Source organism: Pezoporus flaviventris, unplaced genomic scaffold (genome assembly GCF_033815535.1).
Source record: "Pezoporus flaviventris isolate CSIRO_AGI_PZ_B2104156 unplaced genomic scaffold, CSIRO_AGI_Pfla_v1 ptg000054l, whole genome shotgun sequence".
NCBI lineage: Eukaryota > Metazoa > Chordata > Aves > Psittaciformes > Psittacidae > Pezoporus > Pezoporus flaviventris.
In genome coordinates, this window is record NW_026892602.1 from 2,582,603 (window position 1) to 2,604,529 (window position 21,927).

Sequence of the window (21,927 nt, forward strand, 5' to 3'; positions counted from 1 at the left end):
ACTTTCATTTAGGCTTTTAATTGGCTGTCATAAGTAAATTCTTGGTACATAAGACTTTTCTTTATACTCTTTTTAGATGCATATTTGTCAGTTTTTATTTAAATAATTTTATACACAATATTGGATAATTTGTTACATTAATGCACAGCTTAAAACAGTTCTTATTTACACTGATCACAGACAGAGGAATGAGGACAAATACTTTACATTCACCATCTTTATCAGCATTTTAAGTATAGTTAACCAGCACACATCACACACATCCATATCCGTATTTATAAGAAATGTAGTTGTTTCTAACCACACACATGGACATGTAGGTGTCTCCCTTTCAAAATAAAGAAATAAATTGAAATGCCATTTCCCCCAGACAACCAAAGACTTACTTACACAAAAAAAAAAGTCAAAAGGACTTGCAGATTGCACAATTAATGGAATAGGAAGTGGAAATGTGGTGGCTATGTTTGGACGCTTTTGGTCACTGGGCACTTTGGAGAATATTTTTACTAGTGACAAGTTTTGAACTCTTATGAAAACTTACTCCTGAAAACTGCAATGTGATCTCTTGCTTTGGAAATAGACTTACTGGACACTAACACATTGGGTTTAATGTTGTCTAACAACACAAAATTGCAGCTAAAGGATGCTTTGGATTTGTGTTTTTAACTTTTTTTAGAATATAAAGTAAAAACATATGACTTCTTTTATGAGATTAAGGCAGCAATGGAGAAAATTGTGCTACAATGTGCATTCACTGTAGATAATGTTCTATTCTTCTTTTTCACGTTTTTACATTAATAATCAAAGGCCAACATATTATTGAACTAGACTGGTTGACTACAAAATCTTTTAATGAAGAAATAGGTCTTGTGTGATAACCATGGTACATCAAAGTTGAATTTTTCGCCTTACAATACACACTTATCTCTATGAAAATTAAAAAAACATGTAAAAATATTAAAGTATTTCCTGTATAGAGGTACCCTTACCTAAGGTAAAGTCTAGTCACTGCTATAAAAAGGTATTAAAAATGAAGTAAAACACTAGTGTAAACCAAGTAAATTCTCGCTATAAAACTTTTATTTGTAAGGCAAATCTTCCTTAGACCTGTAGAAGCTATCTTCAAAATGTACTATTTGGAGATTTCTCCCTTTGTAGCTGATACTACCCATGGCAAACAAAAGCAGAGTCCTGTAGATAGGTTCACAGAGAGTGCAACATAAATTGCAAACGCAGGTCACCTGCAAGTTTGAGGCCTCTTGACAGTGACCAAGAATATCACCATGACACCTTTAGAAGAGAGTTGGCTTAAGGCTTAGTAATTATGCTACTTCACTGAATTTGTTCAGTTCCCTTATTTAAAAGAATAAGCAATTTTCATTTACTATGGTAGCTAAACAAACATCTTTAAAAAGAAGGAAAGCAAAGCCCAGAGATGGCCCAATCTTGTCAATTCTTAGGCAAAAAAAGCCCACATGAAAACTGAAGGCAGGAATGGTTAACTTACATAAAGGCTGCACTGCTGGGCTGAGACCTAAGCCTCTCTGGTTCTCCCCCTCTCATCTTTCTGTCAATCACTTGCATCTGAACACTTACATATTTGTCTATGAGGGACAGTTTCACTGTCATGATATCTGTGTTACTTGTAGTCTTCTGGCCGCCTATTGTTTCTCTGTGTGCTTCTCAGTTGTTAATACATGATTACAATTTGTCTAAACATATTCTGGTTTTAAACAATGAAGGAAAACTGATCAAATTCAGTAGTTAGGAGCAGCTATGTTACACTGCTAGGTTTTTCTGCTGGTTAAAGCATCTTTATCTGCCATCTAGTTCTCTTTAGTAGTCTCTGGTGCAGGTAGATGCACCTAAATTCAGTCTCAGGCAGTGAACAGTAACAATGTATGGATTAAGCCCCAGCTGATGATCTTAGTCCTATGTTGATTTAATTTTCATTAGGAACAGTGTGCAAAAATTTAATTCTTTTGCCCTGGGAAAAGTTTCTTTGTGCATGGCATGGCTTACAAGTCTTGTCATTCACCAGCTAAACTTAAGCAGGCAAACCCGACTAATTGTACTTCTAATCTCAGCTATGGAACACTTGCATGCCGTATTGGTCAGCCCAAGTGGTCTTGGCTGACTATCAGCAGAAAACTGTTCTTTGAGAATATGGACTAGAGGGGAAGAAGCGCTTGGTGAAATGTTCCAGCTGAAGTCTGAGTTACAGCAGCCTGAAATGGATGACCAAAATCCCATTTTCCAGCACAGAAACACTCAAACATGAATTCTTTGAGATACAGCTATACCCTGTATATCATCCTCACTGAAACTCAGTGATCACAGATGTGGCAGGGTTTAACTGGAAGCTTAACTTCTGTAAATTACTTTTTTTTCAGACTGCTTTGCAGTATCCTATACTAGTGTACCCTTTACCTAAATAAAGCCAGAATGTGTCTGGTTTTCTCATGTGCCAGCTAATATTAGTTGAGTAACTGGTGATCTTTAACCATCCAGGTGTCCAAGCAACTCACAGATTCAGTCCTGCATGGTGATTTCTGGCCAGCTTTGCTTAAAATAGTCCATAAGCTACTTTCAGCTTGTATATGGATATGAACCTAGTAAGGTCATGACAAGGTCCTCTTTCTCACTTGTGTGATGTATTATGGACAGTTTAGCTCCATATTCTATAGCTTAACTTTCTATGGGTCAACTAGGTCAGCCCACAGGAACAGGAATATGAGTATGAGTCAGAGGAAGGCAGACTGAAAAATTGTTTCCCTTTGGGGGAGATTTTCTGGAGGTGTTTCCAGAAGATCTGTCTCCCTTTACTGCAGCTAAAAGACTCAGTCTTTTCAAGGGTCTAATCTGAAACATCATGTTGGCCTTTAAATTAAGGAGATTGAGTTCTTGCTCATGACCTGATCTATGGACCTTACGTATTCTTAGCCCTGGGAAAATAAAGCGTATAAGAACAAGTATATTCTATTTTACTGTTTTGAGAGGCTCAGAGTGCACACATAATTTCTGCAGGTAGAATATATACTGCCATTTGTTGAGCTGTGGGAACTGCCTGATGTCTTGAGTCTTTCAAGCCCATTTAAAAATGTTTTAACAGGGTACTGCAAATAAAATGTAAACCTTGACTCTTTTGAAATTGCTGATCTAAACTTAAATTTGGTTCATAGGGAAGAAATTCTTAAATATTTGCTAGCGTCATGTGAAACTTGGTGAATCAGGTTTCAAGACCAGGTTGGACGAGGCCTTGGCTGACATGGTTTATTGTGAGGTGTCCCTGCCCATGGTAGAGGGTTTGGTACTAGATGATCTTGGGGTCCTTTCCAACCCTAACTATTCTATGATTCTATGATATGAGCAAAAGCCATTTACTTACCTAAAAACAAGTATCTGCTAATTAGTGCTGTATGAATCAGAAGAACTGCAAGATATTAAAAGCAAAAGAACTTTCTACATGGCCTCCTACAACCTAACGCTACAAAATAAATTGAATTTATGTCAAAACAGTAGTGTAAGAAGTGGATATACATCTGAAATGTCTGGGATTGACCTTTTTAAATAATAGCATTCAAATGGTGTTTTGCTGAGAAAAAATGTCCAATTATAGGAAATTTCCTCTGGGGAAATTGTATACAACATACTTTGCACATGCAGTTAAGGAACATGTACAACAGTAACTGCCAAGGATCTCTCCTACATTCTATATTTAAAATATCATGTTTGATCCTGGTTTTCCTGCAAAATCCTTCACTATGGTAAGATGTCTTTCAAATGTTGCCAGGGTGGATGCCTCAGGACATGACAGAACACAAGAGGGACTGACAAAGAGATACGGTTCAAATAGGGGCTGAACACTAAATAGCACTAGTGCTTTTTGGACTACTGCCCAAGAAAGAGCTGCTGTGTCTACCAGAAATCTAATAGTAATGTAGCTTTAGGAGAGTATCAAGTATATAAAGAATTACTCTGCTAAATGACAGCAGAAGGAGCACAAAGAAAATGGAGGATCTCTTTCCTTGGTGCTAACTTTCTGTAGCTTGATGAAACAATACAGATCATGGCAGAAAAGAAGGTCAGAAGAAAGATTATGATGTATGACAGCTGCTTCCTTTATCAGATTAAAGAAGGCTTTGAAAAAAATATTTTCTGAAGCTGTCAAGTGAGCTATTTAACTGCTTCACTAAATTCTTCCTATTGGCTTGTTACTAAAACAGACAACATAATTAGCAAGCAGATGATACTGCATCTTGAATAAGCTTGTATCAAATATATTCCTTTGGAAGTGGGCTGCCTACTCCATCTGCATACACTCGCCATCCCATGAGGGTGTCTCGGAGAGAGGGCTTTTTCCCACAGTACTTATAGCTGAGTGAAAGAGTGAGCTGTCCGGCTGAAAATTCAAGACTGAATTAGAGAAAGGCTTGCAGTTAAAACATATGGGTGGTAAGGACCTGGATGGTTATTTTGTTTTAAACTACAAGTGGTTGAACTGAAGGGAGATGAATATGTTGGTGGCATTTAGTATTTTCCATACTGAAAACGTATTCTGGAGCTCAAAACAGGTGCTTAAGAGGAGCTGGATGCCAGAGCCATGGCTTCTTATTGGACTGTCTGCACCATATCACAGAGTGGAGAAAAAGAGCATAAACTGTTTTTCACAAATGTGTTTGTCATTTGAATGAACACTATTTAATATCTAATGGCATCATTCATCATCCAAGAGGCATGAGGTAGCTGAGCATTTTGTTTTGTAGAGAAATGAAGACATTGTTCTTCATCTCTGGGATATAAGTTGTATTATTTTTGGGGATACTTCCTTTGGCTAACATCTTGAATTTAAAATCTAGCTGTGCACTCAGGCAATGTGTATTATCTTTCTTTTTCATTTGGGCTATCCCTGGCAGTAAGATTCCTGCTTTCTCTGACTTGCCTATCATCTTCTATGCAGATTGTGAGCTCTCTATAAAGCCTCAGAACAAGATGGCAGTAATGCAGTGGAGTTCTGAGCTATAAATACTACCTTAAACCTAAGAAGTTATTCAGTAATAGAAATAATGGAGTAGATAATTGCCTTGTGAGTTGGGATTAAAAATACAATCAAACCCTAATATGCTGGGTAAAGCTGCTTGCACTCCCATGTTAAAATAGCTTTGCTCCTATTTCAGAGCAGAGGGGTGATGACATGCAACTTCTCCTGCGTGGGTTTTGCTATATGGATGGTGGTGATGGGGTGTGTCACAAGTGATGTAGGTTGGTAGCATTTCCAATCATGAGTGAACCAAACAATGCATAATGTGACAAGCTATTAAAGCTCCATGTAAAAGAGCCCCCAGGAGTTTCAAGCTTAGTACTATTATATCTATGCTAAGAAGCTTTAGAGCCATGCCAAGACAGTGACTGAAGCTGCTGTATTATTGAAAAGTAAGCTTTATAACAATGAAAGATTCTTACATAGTTTTTCAAGCAATAAAAATGGGATTAACTATGAGGTTGGTAGGATGGCTTTTTTTGAAGCCCTCAACATATTTTCACTGTTTGGCCTCTTGAGTAATTACAGGCTACCCTTGAAATTCCTTTATTATTGAAATATATTTTATAACAGGTTTTAAACAGCTATCGACTATCAGCTGGGCCAGTAAATATGACTTTATGATTAGGAGAAAGTATCCTTTGGGTTTAAACCTTACTTAAGTAAAACTACTGTTTGTCACAGGAACTCTTCAAGAAAAGGACAATTTGTGATATATTCCAAAGTATTGATGATATTGGAGAAGACAGGTGAATAAGGAAATTTCCCTTCCATTATTGTGAACAGAAATCAGTGTTAAATGGAAAAGTCCAAAATCACTTAGGACTTTTAAATTGGGCTATTTTTAAAAAATTAAAGAAAACCTCAACAAAAATTGTTTCATACATAAAAAAGCTCCATCCTTTTAAAGAGGAACTGCTACATACATTTGAAAGATGAGTTCAATGTATAGAGGCTAAAAAAATCAGAGGTAAGTTCTGGAGGTAAACTCTGGGCTGGATTCATGAGAAGCTACTGTCTCTGAAAATTGCTGTAGATGTACTGACAAATAAGTATAAGAAGTAACTCAAAGCTATCAGATCCAGTGATCACTGGGAAGATACTACAGTGATAAGTGACCACAGCATTAGAACAGCACCCAAATGCAGTTTGTTCCGTATCTTCTACCTTGCATAACACTACCAGAGAGAAGAGCTGGAACATGTTTAGAGAGCTGAGTATGCCGGAAATACCCTAGACTATTCAACAGAATCTTACTACGTGTTGTAGATGACTCCAGGTTAAATTATAGTAATAGCATATTCACAGCAGGAGAATAAAGCCGAAGTTTGGTATTTTTTGTGCCTCTGGGTAGATTACGTAATTCTAAAAATTGTTCTATCTTCCTATGCATTTTACATTCTTTATTTCCAACAAAATATAACACAAAAATGAATGTCATTATTTGGGTTTCACGTTCATACTTAGCTGAAAAAGTCTGTGGAGTACGGATTGCATGATAAAACTATTTCAATTGTTAACATAAGGGAATATATCTTTCATGAAGTATAGGGTGGTAGTAAACTGTATTCTGTACTCAGTGTCAACAACAGGAATTCTGTTCCTGCTGCTCTTCAGCTTGTGTAATTAAACTGGACAGGAAATGGCATGGACATATATAGGAGAGACAACCTTCTTCACAAAGAGAAGAAAACCAATATCAAACCACTGAAAAAGTAGTAATGAGTTTTCAGTTTATATCCCCAAAGATAGTATGGCAAGAAAGCTAATGATATTAGTACATAGTTAAAATTGCTCTTTCCTCATAATGGAGATGCACTCTTTCTTTAGGTCTAAGAACGTTCAGGTGTTGTTGGTTTAAAATAGGTCGTGGCATGAATATCTGAAGTAATCATTACTGTCAGAAAATTTTAATTGACTTCTTCACACTAAAAGAGCATTTAACTTATGTTGATTGCTTTTTTTCTCTGCTCCCGCCTCCTCCACTTCTACCAATAGCAAAACTCACAAGTTTTGGTCATGTAGGGATGTCATGGCACCAAAGGATGTAAGGAAAATTAAACAGTGTCTTTAAAGATCATTTGAAGCCAAGTAATAGAAGGGAGGCATTGAGAACAGAGAGTGGATGTCTTCCCTCAAAGAGTCAGTAGATAAGCTCTGAGCCAGCCTGGTCCAAGCATTGTCGAGGGAGCTTTGAAGTTGACTTTCCTGTATTCTCAGTTTACCTTAATATATTGACTTTTTCCTCAACCTATTGGTTGTCATATTGTTAGCCAGTGTTGAAGCTGTAAGGGAACAGAAGTATTTGTTAAATAACACCATTGATTCAAATGATGATAGTAAGAAAGTTTTTAAATACAGTGGTTGACAAATCTAGAGTTACGAAGAGGTTTCAAAGTAACATAGAGATTGTAACTAAATTTCTGTGGATTCCAGTTTCCAATGAGAAATGTGGAGAATAGAAAAGCTATTTTAGTCAACTCCTAGTTCAGTTTTAAAATTCAGAACTGCTGAACATATATGAGCAGGAAATTTTTGTACTTGTTTGGTTATGGTAGTCAGTGTTTTGTTTACAAGCTCAAATATTATGGACAAAGCACAACTATGAACTAAAGCATAACTATGCTTTAGCAATAACAAATCTATTCTTTGCTGTTAGTTGAAAACAACAAATCAATGCTCCCTAGTGTTTGGTGTGGTTTGAGGTATTATTAGAAATTTATTTCTGAGTACAATCTTTCCTAATTTATGTGAAATTCATTTGCTTCTTTTTTTGCCATCAGAGATTTGGGTTCAGAAGAGCAGTACTCTTTGTAGGAATGGTTGTTTATAGCCCATTCACACAGGACCATCTGCCTCTGGAAAAATCAGGTTATTATTTACAGCTGGAACATTAAATCCTCAGACAACTGAGGGCAGGAATGAAGGAAAGAAGGTAGGAAAAGGTGCTGTGCTAGTTCATATTTTTGGGCACATCAAATAAATTGTGGTCATGAAACAGGAAGTCTTTTCTTCTTGCTTTCATTCTGCATCCCATAAACCTACACTTGGATTATATCTTATAAAATTAAAAATTATGCTTCAAACACTTTTTTTCAGAGTAAGCAAAAGACAAATTTCTTTTTTCAGTACCAACGTACAAACCACCGCTATAAAATCTGGGTCACATTTTGAGGTGGTGTACATAATTCCAGTTGCTTTCAACTTTGAAGAAAGAAAGTGGTCAAACATGAACGCTGATAAGTGTAACAAGCTTCACATTTGCATCCTTTTCATCTTCTACAAAAAGGACTTTATTTCAATAAGCTCATTTTGTTTGCAGAAAGGAAAGCACGATTTGGAAGCCTATAGTATATTTTTCATGGCTGCTTAATTGAAAGTCTCCAGCAGTACTTTCAAAGAACTGCAGGCCTGTGGGGAAAGCTAATTCCACATAAGCTATCACACTATTTCATTATGGCCGTTGTGCCTAAGATCTGACACTGGCTATTTATTTTTCTGTTTACCATGTATTGTGCTACATAATTGGAGTTTAGGAAACATGACTTCAAACTGCTGTGCATGCCTGAGAGACTATGACCTGTACAAATGTATGTGATAGTTTGGAAATGCCTTTGTCTCTTAGTGAGATCTCACTGTGTTCAGATTCAACCTAAAACACTGGATTTGGGTGATCTGTAAAATAATGGGTTCTGCTTAGTAAAAGAAGGAAGGTACCAAAAGCCTTCCAGAAGAACTGATGCGTACGGTACTGATTCCTTCTGCATCTTGTCATGCTGGCAGAAATAAAGGACCACAGACCTGCAGAGGTTTGGCGCAAACCTGTAGCTGCTGCTAAAGACAGAAAAAGGTTGATATTGGGAGACAAGTTTGGTGAAAGGAGTACAAACCTTAAACTGCCTGACATTTCCTTGGGCCACGAGTTGGTGCTCATTTTCAGGTGTGATGCAGTAAGCTAGTCTCTAAACCAGATGGGAAGAAGAGAAAAAAGTCAGCCATATGAGGTGGGGTTATGTCTGTAATCCCCAATCTATAATGGGGAAGTAGCATGAACTTTATTTAAAATGGTAACTTAGATCTTTAATATCACTGCATCATGTGCCTTTAACTTAGTCACTGAAAAAACAAGCTTATTTTAAACCCCTTGGCATTAGCCTTTAATATAAGAAGCAACAGTAGAAAGTTTATGCAAATACAAAGTCCAAATATTTAGCAAGTGCATATGGAAAAGAACATCAGGAACAAGTTGGTATCATAGGCCTTAATCCCCTAAATTCACACTTTTCTGTTTGTGCTGTAATGGGATTGCTCAGTCCCAGTGGGAGTGAAAGGAGATACTATTTCTTAGCTCATCTCCCTTGCCTAACCACTCTGCTGGGATCACATGTGGGTTTTGTCTTATCATTAAATTTTAACCAATTTAAGGAGTTCCTATTAGACTAAGAGCACACCTTTCGTCTTTCTTCTAAGAGCCACAATTTAGGGTATCACCATATCTTGTGACAGTTATTTGGATGTAATACACTAGACTTTTGCTATATTTCTCATGAAGTGACTGGAGAATTTCTAACTATAGGAGCCTGTACTATAGTACAAGCCAGACTAGCTGACACTACAAAATTAATGAGAAAATGTGGGTTTGGTCAAAGTTTTTTGCATTCCTATTTTCTGCTTAATTCTTTGTGTGGTGGTGGTTCAGTGATTTGCTTAAGAGCATTTCTGTCTTGCTACACCATTGTCTAACTCCAGCTGTAGGAAAGGAGAGCAATAGAACCAGCTGTAAGTGTGAGAGTCTAGGTTAGGTTGCAAAATTATGACATGATGGGATAAAAACTGATATTATAGAATGGTGAGGAGTCTTACATCTGAGCACCATTAGAAGTTTTAAAACTGTACTTAATTTGCTATGGCTGTAAAATTAGTACCATCATAAGACTGATATGGGCAGTGAATTATAATCCTACTTCTTTACCCTTCGGGGTATGGGATTATAGTAGAGAAGTAGCAATTGGTAGAGAGGTAAGGGAGGTGAACTGTAAGGAAATATAGATGTGTTTCTTCCTTTTGCATAGGTTCTTTTACAGGTTCTTTTACATAGATTTATTACTACACTTAAACATATAAATGAGGTTAAAAGAACACTATTAAGGCTGTAGGTTTAAATGTCATTAGGCAAATCATTAGAATAAGATGTTCACAAATTGTTTCTCCTCAGTTTCTTCTTTATTCAGTGCACAGACTAGGCATATAATGCATGAAGTGAGTTTATGTAGTGCAAGATGCTGCTGTCTAGCGCCTTGGTTCTTTTACCAAATTAGTTAAAAAGCAACAGGCTAGATGAGATCATAAGTGACTATACAAGAATTTTCTTGATTTCCAGATCTATGCCAGCACCCATCTTGAATATTTTTTCAAGAATTCTAATATTACTGATTAAATCAAAAGCAAGATCTTCATTAATTATAGCCTTCAGAGAATGTCGAAATAATTCCAGTAAATAGAGGATAAGGGCAATGGAAATCAAACCCGAAGTGGCTGCTGTTAAAGGCAGAACACATAGCTAAATGGACCTGTTGCTGTCACCCAGTAAGGCATTTCTTCTGCCCTTGATGGTTGTTCATTAAATGAACAAAGGGCAACTCTGGGGGCATCCCACTTTCCCAGCATGTGGATATATATTTACAGACTCTTCAAATGCTAAGTTAGGAGCGGTCTGAATTAACTTTGTACTTATAACAGTTTACAACACTGCGTTATAGCTTGATAAAGCATACCTTGGACTGACCTTTGTTTAGATAGAACTGTGTGAAGACTATATCTCACAGATGAATATGAAGATACCATGATTTGTATTTTTTGTTAATAAGAAAAAATAATCTCATCAATTGCATTAATTACATGCATCAAAAATATTTTTTCAGAATTACTGTGCTGAATGGAAAGGTAATTTCAAACAGCATGCAGTAATCCTACCTCAAAATTCCAATCCATCTGATGGTTGAATCCAAAAGGTCATTCACAAGTAATAAGTTGTGGGAGTAAGAGAAACAAACTACCAACTTGGATCCAGCCATTTAATTACACAGCAACGTACCACGACATTTTATGAGTGTTCCACTTACCTCTTTAAAGGTCCCACGCACATTCATGAATTTATAGATAATATAGGCAGGCACAAGTATCATGGAAGACAATGCTATTCCCCAGCCAATGCGATTTGCCCAGAGAGGGAAGGTGTAGTCATCATAGGTCAGAGGTTTGAAATTTATTATGCTGACTATCACGACAAACTAGGGAAGAAAGAATAAAATGAACCACAGTTTTGAGATGAAGTAACTTAGTGAAAAAACAATTATATGTATTTTATTAGGCAGACCACCTAAGGTGTATTTCAAACCAGTTTTACTATTTACCTTCATCTTATTTACTTTGTGCTTCTTACTGCTTAAACTGCTGAAGTTCTTTATGCATTTTCTAATATTAAATGCTCATTTTAGCTACTTTGGACACACACAATATGAAAATTTGGTGGAAAAAGCAGGTGGTTGTCTGCTACTGCTTCATTTAAACTTGGTTACAGATGTAAAAAAGGGATTATGTAGTCAAGAAAAAACTCTGCAGGATCTGTTGGGTTTCATTTCTTTGTTTCCCAGAGATATTAGTCTTCATTTTGAAGTTTTGTACTCATTTTTCAATGAGAGATATAATGCAAACTCCAGTATGACATTTTTTCTGAGGAAAGGTCAAGCAGCCTTAAGGCCTAGAGAACAAAGGTTTTGGGTTTATTTTCTGCTGGTGTTATCCTGTCCAGTACTGGATGCATGCAAGTAAGAGTGGAATACTACCCTATTTCCCTCCTGCTAAATCCATATGGGTTGTGTAGCATGTAGAGTTCCTTGGTTTGGGTCTCTAGGCCTATACATTTTCCATTGCTCCACATAGCATTTTCAAGTTAGAGTATTTTGAGCTGAGAGTTACAAAGGGAGCAGTAGTGTGGGTTAAAGGAAGTTGATACTGTGAAATCTGGTTAGAAAACACCAATTCCATTTTGAGTTTCTTCTTGGGATGATGTCCATAGCTGCAGACAATACAGAGAAGAAGAACCATGGCCATATTTCCCGGTATCAGATACTTGACCAAGTCCAACTTCTTTTCTCTTAAAGATAATTAGGAACTGCTATAATACATTACTAGTCCCAAACAGGGGCCACCTTGCACGAAGCATAATGGGATTGTTAAAGCAAGAATCATACTGATGTCTGACAATCTTGTAGCCTTTTCCAAATTAATCTGTCATTTTTGTAATTTGTATTTACTACGCTTATGGTCTCAGTCTGTTCTTGTAAGAACTTTGTATGCTTCATGCAGGTGGTAGAAAAAAATGCAGTTTCTTAGAACAAGTGGCCAAACGTCTAAAATTTGTAGGTTTTAATTATGTAGGCTTTTAATTCAACTACATAGGTTTAATTATGTAGGCTAACGTTGGACTATCATTTTCATTCTAGTTGCTATCTTTTATGGTTTTCACTTACAGATCAAGTTAAAACATTTTGGCCAATTTAATGTAATGTGCTTTATGAATGTATTCAATAATGAACCCAAAAGATGGACTGTGAGAAGATATATTATTTTTACTTTTCCCCTATAAAGTAAGATTTTAATGTCCCTGTTGCCTTTTAGGAAATTGAGACAATGTACAGCTATAACAGAACTGCCCAGTGTTCCCTACCCACTGTGATATCATTCCTATGGGCTTTAAAATATATTCATAGCCATAATTAAGTTGGTAGCACTGGCAGCTGGAAAAATTTGTGTGCTGTGACGGCTGAAAGATGCATTACCTACAAGTTTGTTCTGACCCTTAGGTTAATAGTAGGATGGTATTGGGGCCACTTCACCAAGAAATCCTAAGCTACCTGAAGGTTAGACAGATTCACTTCAGCTTTCTCTAGTGAGCTTGCTGGAACTCCCTGTACAATCTAATTTTTCAACAGTCTCCTAATGTGAAAACCTAAGGATGTTTGGTGCAGCATTTTTCCATTCACTTGAGTCAGCCTGTTGGAACTGCTGCAGGACATGCTTTCATACAAGCTTCTTTAGAGAAAAGTGTTTAAAAGGATAATCAATACATGCTTAATAGGTGCTTACTGACAAGTTTTGGGACCAGAAGTTTTTGTATTTAAAAACAAAAAAGTGGACCTGAAAGCTGTCATAAAAACCTACCCAACATCTTTGGAATACCAGTACTGCTTTCAGAATGCACAGCTTTGATGAGATTATTAGCCTACTAAAAACATAGAGAGGTCAAATTTCCATACTATTCAACCTGACCTTTTGATTTACAAATATGCATAGGAAAAGATCCTAATATAAAACTGTATTTTAGTTTTGAATCTAAACTTTACACAAAGAAACCTAATTCACACAGTGGGTTTTATTTTATTTTTTTCCCCTAGACGTAATGAAGCACTTGTTTTTCACATCAGGCAGGCTTTTAGCGTATATTTACTACATATCTTCAGTGTTTCACATAGCTAATTTGTGTAGAAGTAGTTTGTCTGAGGTGTCATTCAAATAGCCAGTGATCTTGGTATCCTCCAGTGAAAGATAAATTTCTGCTAACACCATTTATTATGCCTGGCTAGTTTATTTTCCTAACAGAATGATTTGTGTTTAACATGAACAGATGTTGGCAGGACAGACGATACCGCTTAAGTGTTCAGCGTTCTGTAAGAAAAACTGCTCTCTTTAAATCCTGCTAAAGTGAAGGAACAGAAGATGCCCACAGCCACAATTAGCTTCTCTTTTACAACTGAAATGTATTATACAAATATAACTAATGCCATTGTGGAAATAAAAGAATTAAACAGGAGTGTCTTCTGTTCAACCTGACAACACCCGGCATAGCAGTGGATATCCTGCTGTTGGTACCTATTACCTATTCTAGAACCAGTACACTGGCATTCTTTCCATGATGAAATAATTATCTGCACTTACCAATAAAAAAGCAGGGCTAACAAATTTCCAGCACAGTCTCCAGTAGAGGCCTGGTTTGAAGCCCATCATTTGCTGGATGTCTTCACTGAATCTGTCCACACCTATAAGGGATATGAACATAAGACTGGCATAAACCTAAACTGACGTGATGCTGGCAACACCCCAAAAATCTGCTTTTTTAGTAAGCAGACACGAATGATTTCCATACCAGAAAACATACAAAATAACAACATTGGTCTCCTTTCAATGATGTGTCTTTGACGTCACTGTATACAAGACTTAAACGCCTGTGAGCATTTAAGGCCTGTTGCAGCTGGCATTACATTGAAAAGTGTCATTGCACAAATAACTAGAATTTAAGCTGCGAATGGGACACACATTTTTTCAATAGTTGTGGCCTATTGTGACCTAATTATTCAATACGATTACAAGTATGCAGAAGGAAAACCCAGAACCTTACTCTTCACTGCTTACTGATAATAAGGTAGATTCGTATGATTCTTAATTTATCAAAGGAGTCTTTTTTTTCCACTTATTGATATACTTTACCTACTTTTCAGTGCTTTGCTGAATACCACAGAATATTCATTATACTTGACAAATGTTATTTCATCTTTTATCACCTTCTAAGGAACAAGGGAGATGCAACCTCTGTTCAGTGTAAATATGCACAAAACTACATCAGCTTGAAACAGGTGGCCTTTTTTTAAAGTATCCTCTGTGTTTTTGAAAATTATAACACCAACTAGAATTTCTAAAATTGTTAATTTTTTAATGCAGCTAAATATCTAGTAATGTAGCTGTTGTAGATACCTGAGAAGATACATGATCTGTTCATGTGAGTAAATACATAGCATGCTAATTCTGTATCTGAATACACATTAGCGTTACACAAGTATAACATGCTTTCTGTGAGTGGTGCTAGCCTAACCTAGCTAAAGATCTTGAATCATCTACAAGTCTATAAATCAAGCTTGTCTGTATGTGGGAAATGTATTTTCTTTATTTATTCTAATAATATTAATTCGTATGAACTTGCATGCTTTGAATTTTCTGGAAATTGTCTAATCCTCAGTCAGTGGGGCGTTTTCTGCCTTCAGTATTTATTAGAACTCTTTTTTTTGCATTAAGTGATATGCTATAATTTACTATAGAAAGTAAATATGCACTATAGAGTGACTGTAAAATGCCTGAATGGTAGCTTCTTCCCTTTTTTTTTTTAATTGATTTTATTCTGGTAGGACTTAACTAGCATGAAGTATCTTGCAAAAATTTAGTCTAAGCCCATGGTATTTGGCACACTGTATTTTAGAATGGAATGATTATCGCTGATATAAATGGAGGAAAAATGTCCTCAGTTTTCTTTAAAAAGCAAGTAATCTCTTAACTTTATGCCTTAGAGACACTTGCTCACAGATAAGTAATTCTTTCTAGTGCAATCTGTCATGTCAGACTATTAGTTTGTAATTTATTATACTTAATGTGTTTAGGAAGTTTACTTTTAATCCTGAATCCCATCAGGTAAACAGCAGAAATGCAGCTTTTTGCTATGAAGATTTGTTTCTTAGAGAGGATGTTTAGTTTACCACAGTAATTGTTTCTTTTCATGTGGATCAGTTAAGTAGGATTTACTTAATCTATTTAATGTAAATAATGGTGACGGCTTAAGTTAATCCTTTACATGCAGCCAGGATGTAGCACATTCATAAGGTCTGAACATTAGAGTGTAAACTTCTCTTTGATTTTTCCTCCCTTTCCCCCCCCCCCCCCCAATATTATGTACAGTTGAAGAAAAGTAGCCAAAAGGATCTGCAAATGCTCTTTAAATTTAATCTAATTCTGTTTGCAGGGCCTTCTGTGAACTTTAAAATGACTGAATTTCAACTGCTATGAATACTGAGTGAAATTTATCATTGTGCAGAAGGTTAAAGAAAAGGACTAGATAGCTGCAAAAACGTTATTCATAGGTTTCCAGACAAACATACACACAGCTCAAATAGTGCTTGGTGTTCAATTTCTACTGGAAATGGGAGATAAGTAGGCCATGCTCTCAGCCTGCTTTTTTAACAGCATGCTTTCTCTGTACTATGTGTCTTCAAAAAACTGTTGTAAGAATCAACATGTAAAATAGAACACAGCTACAGCTACAGGCAACGGCACCTGTAGGTTTGTACACAAATTAAGAGCTGTAGTAAAACTGCTTCATTAATGAGTCCTATCTTTTGGCTCCTGGAAATTACAATAAATCATAGAACCATGAAACTCTTCCTTTTGAAGGAGTTCTTGGGAGGTCTCTGGTGCAGTTTCTTGCTCAAATCCAGGTCAGAACAATTCAGAACAGCTTTCTCAGGGCATCGTCCCATTAGGCCTTGAAAACCTCCAAGAAAAGAGTCATCGAGCACACGCTGGGCAAACTGTTCCAATGTGTATTTATCCTTATATAGAAAAATACTTTTCCTCCTTTCAATTTGATCATGGTCTTCTGTCCATTGTGCACCTCAGTGAAAAGCCCAATTCTGTTTCTTGATAGCTTCCTTGTAGGTACTGCAAAGCCACTATTAGGTCCTCCTTCAGACTCCTCCAGGCTAAACAAACTCAGTTCACTAAAATTTGTTCACAGTGCATGTACACAGCTCTTGAGTATCTTGGTGGCCTACCACTGCACTCTTGTCAGTTTACCACCACAAACTTTTACTGAGGGTCAAAAGCAGGACACAGTATTCCAGGAGAAGTATAAGTGCCAAGTAAAAGAGAGTAATCATCTCCTGTATACTCCTGGCTATGCTTCTGCTATAGCTCAGTATGCACCTACTTCCTGTCTTAGTGAGTTTGCATCTATCAAATGAAGAACCCTAGTCATACCAGCCCTCATCCAGGAGAAGATGAGAAAAGACCTTGCTTTTTTCACACAGTTCAGCAGTCATTGGCCTTGAGAGAATGAGAAAGAAGGGGTAAAAGGAATATAAAAGTCATTGTGGAGTGTTCATTTGCAAATCCTACAGAATGCAGAACAAGGTATCTGTTGATTAGACATGTAGTGAAGTAACAACCACTGTCCCTTTTTGTTCCTGAGTCTCCTTTCTAACTCTGGGGCAATACTGATACTCATCGATGGTGACCCTCATGTGGTGGCAGTGAGGGGAGTAAGCCATATAGTACCATTACCAAGGAAGAGCAGCTGAGTTAACGTAAAAGCAAGGAGAACAGTAGGAAACATTCACCTCCTTGGCAAAAAGGGTAATAAGCCAGCAGCCATAACTAAAATACATCTGTATAATAAAACAAACCAGCTTTCCCTTCTCTCACAAATACAGCTGGCCTTTGCAAGAGGAAACTTCACAGTGAGTGGTCACAGGTATAATTTGAACAAAATTTCCATGATTTTGGTCTGTGCTAGAATGTCAATGCTTGCCTTCAGGCTGGCTTAATATTCATCTGGGTCATTAAGGCAACTAGTAAAAAAAAAAAAGAGGTAGACAAGACCATGCCAGATTTAATCAGTTTAAATAGCACCTGGGGCTGCAGTAAGTTCTTTATACAGCAACAGGTCATGCTGTGTCAGTAAAAACACAGGTCGAGTGCTCAAGACAAGTGAATAGCTATTTTCCCAGTTACAGGGAGGCAGGAGAGAGGAAGGAAAGGATGGTGAAGGACAGAAGATGCAACAAGCAAACAGAATCTGACTAAACTTGGCTTGGTCTGTGAACCACATGCAAAGCCTAGCTATTGTAAGGTGCAGTAAATCCTATTTTAATAGTAGCAGACAGCAACTTGCCTTTACTAACTGAGGAATATTTTTATGTTTCTGCTTCCAAATTAAGCTATCATCACTCTTCTGCATCCAGCTCTTTTACAAGGATTAGAGACAGTTGTCTGTCAAAAGCAGTGCTTCCACTACTTTGACAGAGAACAGCATATGAGCTGCTAAGTCCATGCTGACATTGAGTGACAGAATTATTACATTAAAGCTAAAAACTATTTCTTTAGTAGACTGCGGAGCTTTATGCATGAATGCCATCAACACTTTCTAACTTCAAGAGAGAGTCTGACTAGAAGAATATGGTGGCACAGAACTGATGGATAAATAAGTGACTGAGGGAGGTAAATGGCATGAGAGTGATAATGTCTAAGAACCTTCTGAATAATACATTAATTCTGAATACAGTTATATACTGAATCATACAGTATCTCTGAATACTAATGAAGGGGGGAGAGAAAAATAAGTCTTTCTTTTTTTCTTATGAAACTTGTGTATCAAGTGTCTTGATTTTTATTTATGTTACTTTATGGAGGCAAAATATATCAAAAGACCAAATAAGGCAAGGGAAATTATTTAATAAGATGTCCACATCATCTGAGACCTGCCTTCAATTGTGAGTGGTATTTTTTCAGGGTACTACAGCACATCACTGCACTCCAGTTGGCACACAGTGATTCCAGCCTAGTGCCAGAGATCAACTGAATACTCCTAAAGCTTGCTATACAGGGGATAAAGTGAATTACTGCACCCTTTTTGTGGTGCAAATTAGTATGAAATACTAGAAATAGTACTATTTCTGGTATCTAGGATGTTGGGTATTCCATATCAGGCTGTGAAATTTGGTACATTTTAAACCAATAGTGCTTTACAATGAAGTAGAATATTTTCTTAGACAAAAGAGAATAACATAGGAATAACCCTCTAAAGACAAACTACTTTTATTTGTATTGCATGGGGAGAGCTTGAGATTGGCCTGGGGAAATCATGAGAAGGAGGAACAAGTGCGTCTTTAGGCTAATCTACTTGCTTTGAAAGTACCAGATGTAAACCTGCTACTGCAAATCATCAGCTATGTTAAGAGCTGCAAAATACTGACAAAAGTAGCAACATTTCCATCCCACTGCAGTCTCCTTTGTAAGGTAGGGTTTTCTTTTTGGCTTTGTGTAGAGTTTCAAAGCTTGGCCCAATAGACATCTGCATTACTGGCTATTCATAAATCAGATGAAAATCACTGTGTGACACCTGACTTGTGGCTTCATGTACACAAGACTATGCTGGTTTTCCTTCAACGTGTAAACTTGTCATGAGCACTTGGGATTATAGAAAAGATTTTGCAGGTGTAAAATGAAGCACTTACCATAAAACCAGGAAACCCCAATTGCCTCCATTAGAACTGCAAATAATATCGAAGTTCCAGCTGCAAATGTGTCCAGAAGTGTGAGCACATAAATTCCACCCTAGCATTGGGGAGTTAAAAGATGCAACAAAACGAAGTTACAAACAGAATTATCTCAGTAGCTTAGTATCTAATTATCAGATATCACCTTTACTTCAAACATTATCTCAACCCAAGTATTTTAATATGGAGCTGATGCCGCAGACACGGTTTCATGCCTGTATACAAAACAGTGGAATCAGATTGAAGCTCTTCTGAAAAGGTTTCCTTTCACCCATGTCCTCACTTAACTGGGAAACAGAAGCCTCAGCTTGGTGTGATTAATGGGTGTTCTTGGCACTCTGTGTTCAATGGAAGCTGAAGGCACTGGCTAGTCAGGGAATGCTCAGCAGCTTGTAGGAAAGGGCATGTCTACAGAAGTGAATGAACACCTTTCAAAATTATTAGCAGGGATGGAGCACTACAAGAGTTGCCACAAGCCATTACCACTCAGTTTGTTTCTAAAGCAAATTATTCTGTAGTCCAGTGAATCTGCAGTCTTAGACTGTTTCCTTTTCCCAGACTGCTGGTATCTCTCTTTTCCAATGTTCCTGCAAAGCAAGCTGTTGCATGTTAAGTCCCTGTTCCCAGCCCAGTGTGGAGGCAGCTTAGCTTAGTTTGGTTTCTTGGCTGTGGTATTAGTAAGCCTTTGCTCAATGAGAGAGCAAACTAGATCCTCTTTCTTTCCAAAAGCACATTTCTGTTCTTCAGTCGTTCATGACTGAGAACTGTAAATGCATTTACTACAGTCTAGTTTCACTGATACAATTTTATTTTTAGCTCCAATTTGACTTCTTTTTGCCTCATTTTACAATGTGGTATGAATTTGTCTAAATTATTGCTTATTTTATTTAGTTTGGAGCAATGAGAAATGAAGGCCATGGTATGGTTACTTGTTTTAAATTAAACCTAAATAAAGAATGACATGTTTCAGATCATTCTTTGTCACATGTAAATAACTGAAATGTTTGCAGTTGCATTAAGTTTTTAACTTTTCTCTTTTTGTTTTTTTTTTTTTTACAACAGAACTTGATCTAACTATGCCTGCTCAGAAGTGGCGGACAAAGGAATTATTCTGCATGGTTTTATCAATGGTATAAAGGGCACTTGGAAAATTTAAATCTGTAGGTGATTTTAATCTCTGTAATAAATTGGTTTTCTCTTATGAAATGTGGCTTTCTGAAACAGCTGTGCGTATTTACAAATAGAGAGGAAAGAGTACTTAGGCCTTGTCTAGATTTTTAATTCTGTGGCAAAAAAAAAAAAAAAACCTGGTGAGGCAGATCATGCAGGATGATGGTAGTACTAAATACAGGTCACTAGATGTTCAGGATGAGTTATTTGTGCGTTTTTTCTGGTGTTAAATGATACGATCTATGTACATGATGGAACATAAAGAAACCTCGGGTGAAGGAGATCATTATTCTAAACTTCTTTCACATGAAGTGAATGCTTCTTATTTGCTTCAAGAAGAGGATAGGCAAATGACCAAGTGAATGGTCACTTAAAATTCTTGGTTTCTCACACAGGACTAAGCACTCAACACAGTTACATTTAACATGAATTAAAAAACAAACCAAAACACAGAAACCCAAACAAAACCAACAGTAGCACAGACAGCTCCTTGGAAGAAAGAATTGTAGGTTCTGTTGATAGCTAATAATCTTGTGCAAAAAGCGGAGCAACTTCATGTAGTTTAGACTGAGTAATGTTCTGACCATAAAGTGAAGTGTTAAAATTTATAACAAAAATAGTCACCTGAACCTATTCAAGTTTCTATCCAATGATAAAAACTTGCATTTTTAAGGTAGTTTATGGATGGAAATTTTTGTTGTACTTACATTGGTGATGCAAAAAAGGGCAAGTAGAAAAGTGCCAAAAGAAACACCAAAGGTGAAGAGCTTTCTGTGCTGCTTCAGAATTTGGAAATCATCCGCCAAGCCAGTGATGACAGCCTCCATTCCACCCATCTGACGAAGAGAAGGCAAGAGTTTTGCTTGAACACTACCGGCTGTTGCAAACTCAGATCAAAGAATGTAAAGCAACTTGTATAAATAATTCCTAACCACTGTATGATTACTGACATTTCAGCTGTAGATCACTGCCATTTGGAGGTATGTTTTAATACCTGTGGTAAAGAACTGAGTGAGAGAGCTGGACATCAAGTGCCATGGTTGTTGGCTCAGTAGCCATATCCTCTGTGACCATTTCTTGGCTCACCAGGACAGTAAGCAGACAGTACTTTGGGAAAAATAATATACATTTTAATGTGCTTTGGGGAAAAAGCTGGTAGCTTAAGCAACCAAACTCCTTAAGAGAATTCCAACACAAAGACAGACACAAGAAGCACTTAGGGGAAACATAATGAACAAAGATTCAGTTTAGCCGTTGAATAACCAAATCCAGTTTGACAGAAATCTTTATAGATCTGAGAGATTCCCTCCATAGGAAGCTTGATATCTTTTGTTGACAACATGAAAGAATTTTATTCTGTTTTCTGGAAGTTAATGCTGAACTTCAGCCACTGTGCCTGAATTAGCAATTATTGTGCAATATAGGAAAGGTACTTTCCATGCTTTCATTGAAATTGCTGGGTTATGTAGGTGGTTATAGATTTTAATTTCTTTCCACCATTGAAAGCATTCTGCCTCTGCTCCACTAGGAAGTTGAAAAAAAAAATTCCGGTTCCTTGTC

General features: G+C 36.9%; 1 protein-coding gene across 2 annotated transcripts in view; it reads right to left on the reverse strand.

Moving 5' to 3' along the window:
* Nucleotides 1–3,630: 3,630 nt before the first annotated feature.
* The window catches only part of SLC6A2 (solute carrier family 6 member 2), a 72,943-nt gene continuing 54,646 nt past the window's right edge, over nt 3,631–21,927 (reverse strand). For both annotated transcript variants that reach the window (XM_061469028.1, XM_061469029.1), the window contains 6 exons: nt 21,075–21,203; nt 19,156–19,255; nt 14,039–14,139; nt 11,164–11,331; nt 8,932–9,003; nt 3,631–7,326 (listed from right to left, as the gene is read on the reverse strand). In XM_061469028.1, coding sequence (XP_061325012.1) covers nt 7,303–7,326; nt 8,932–9,003; nt 11,164–11,331; nt 14,039–14,139; nt 19,156–19,255; nt 21,075–21,203 — 594 coding nt within the window. In that variant the 3' untranslated portion in view covers nt 3,631–7,302. The remainder of the gene's footprint in view (nt 7,327–8,931; nt 9,004–11,163; nt 11,332–14,038; nt 14,140–19,155; nt 19,256–21,074; nt 21,204–21,927) is intronic.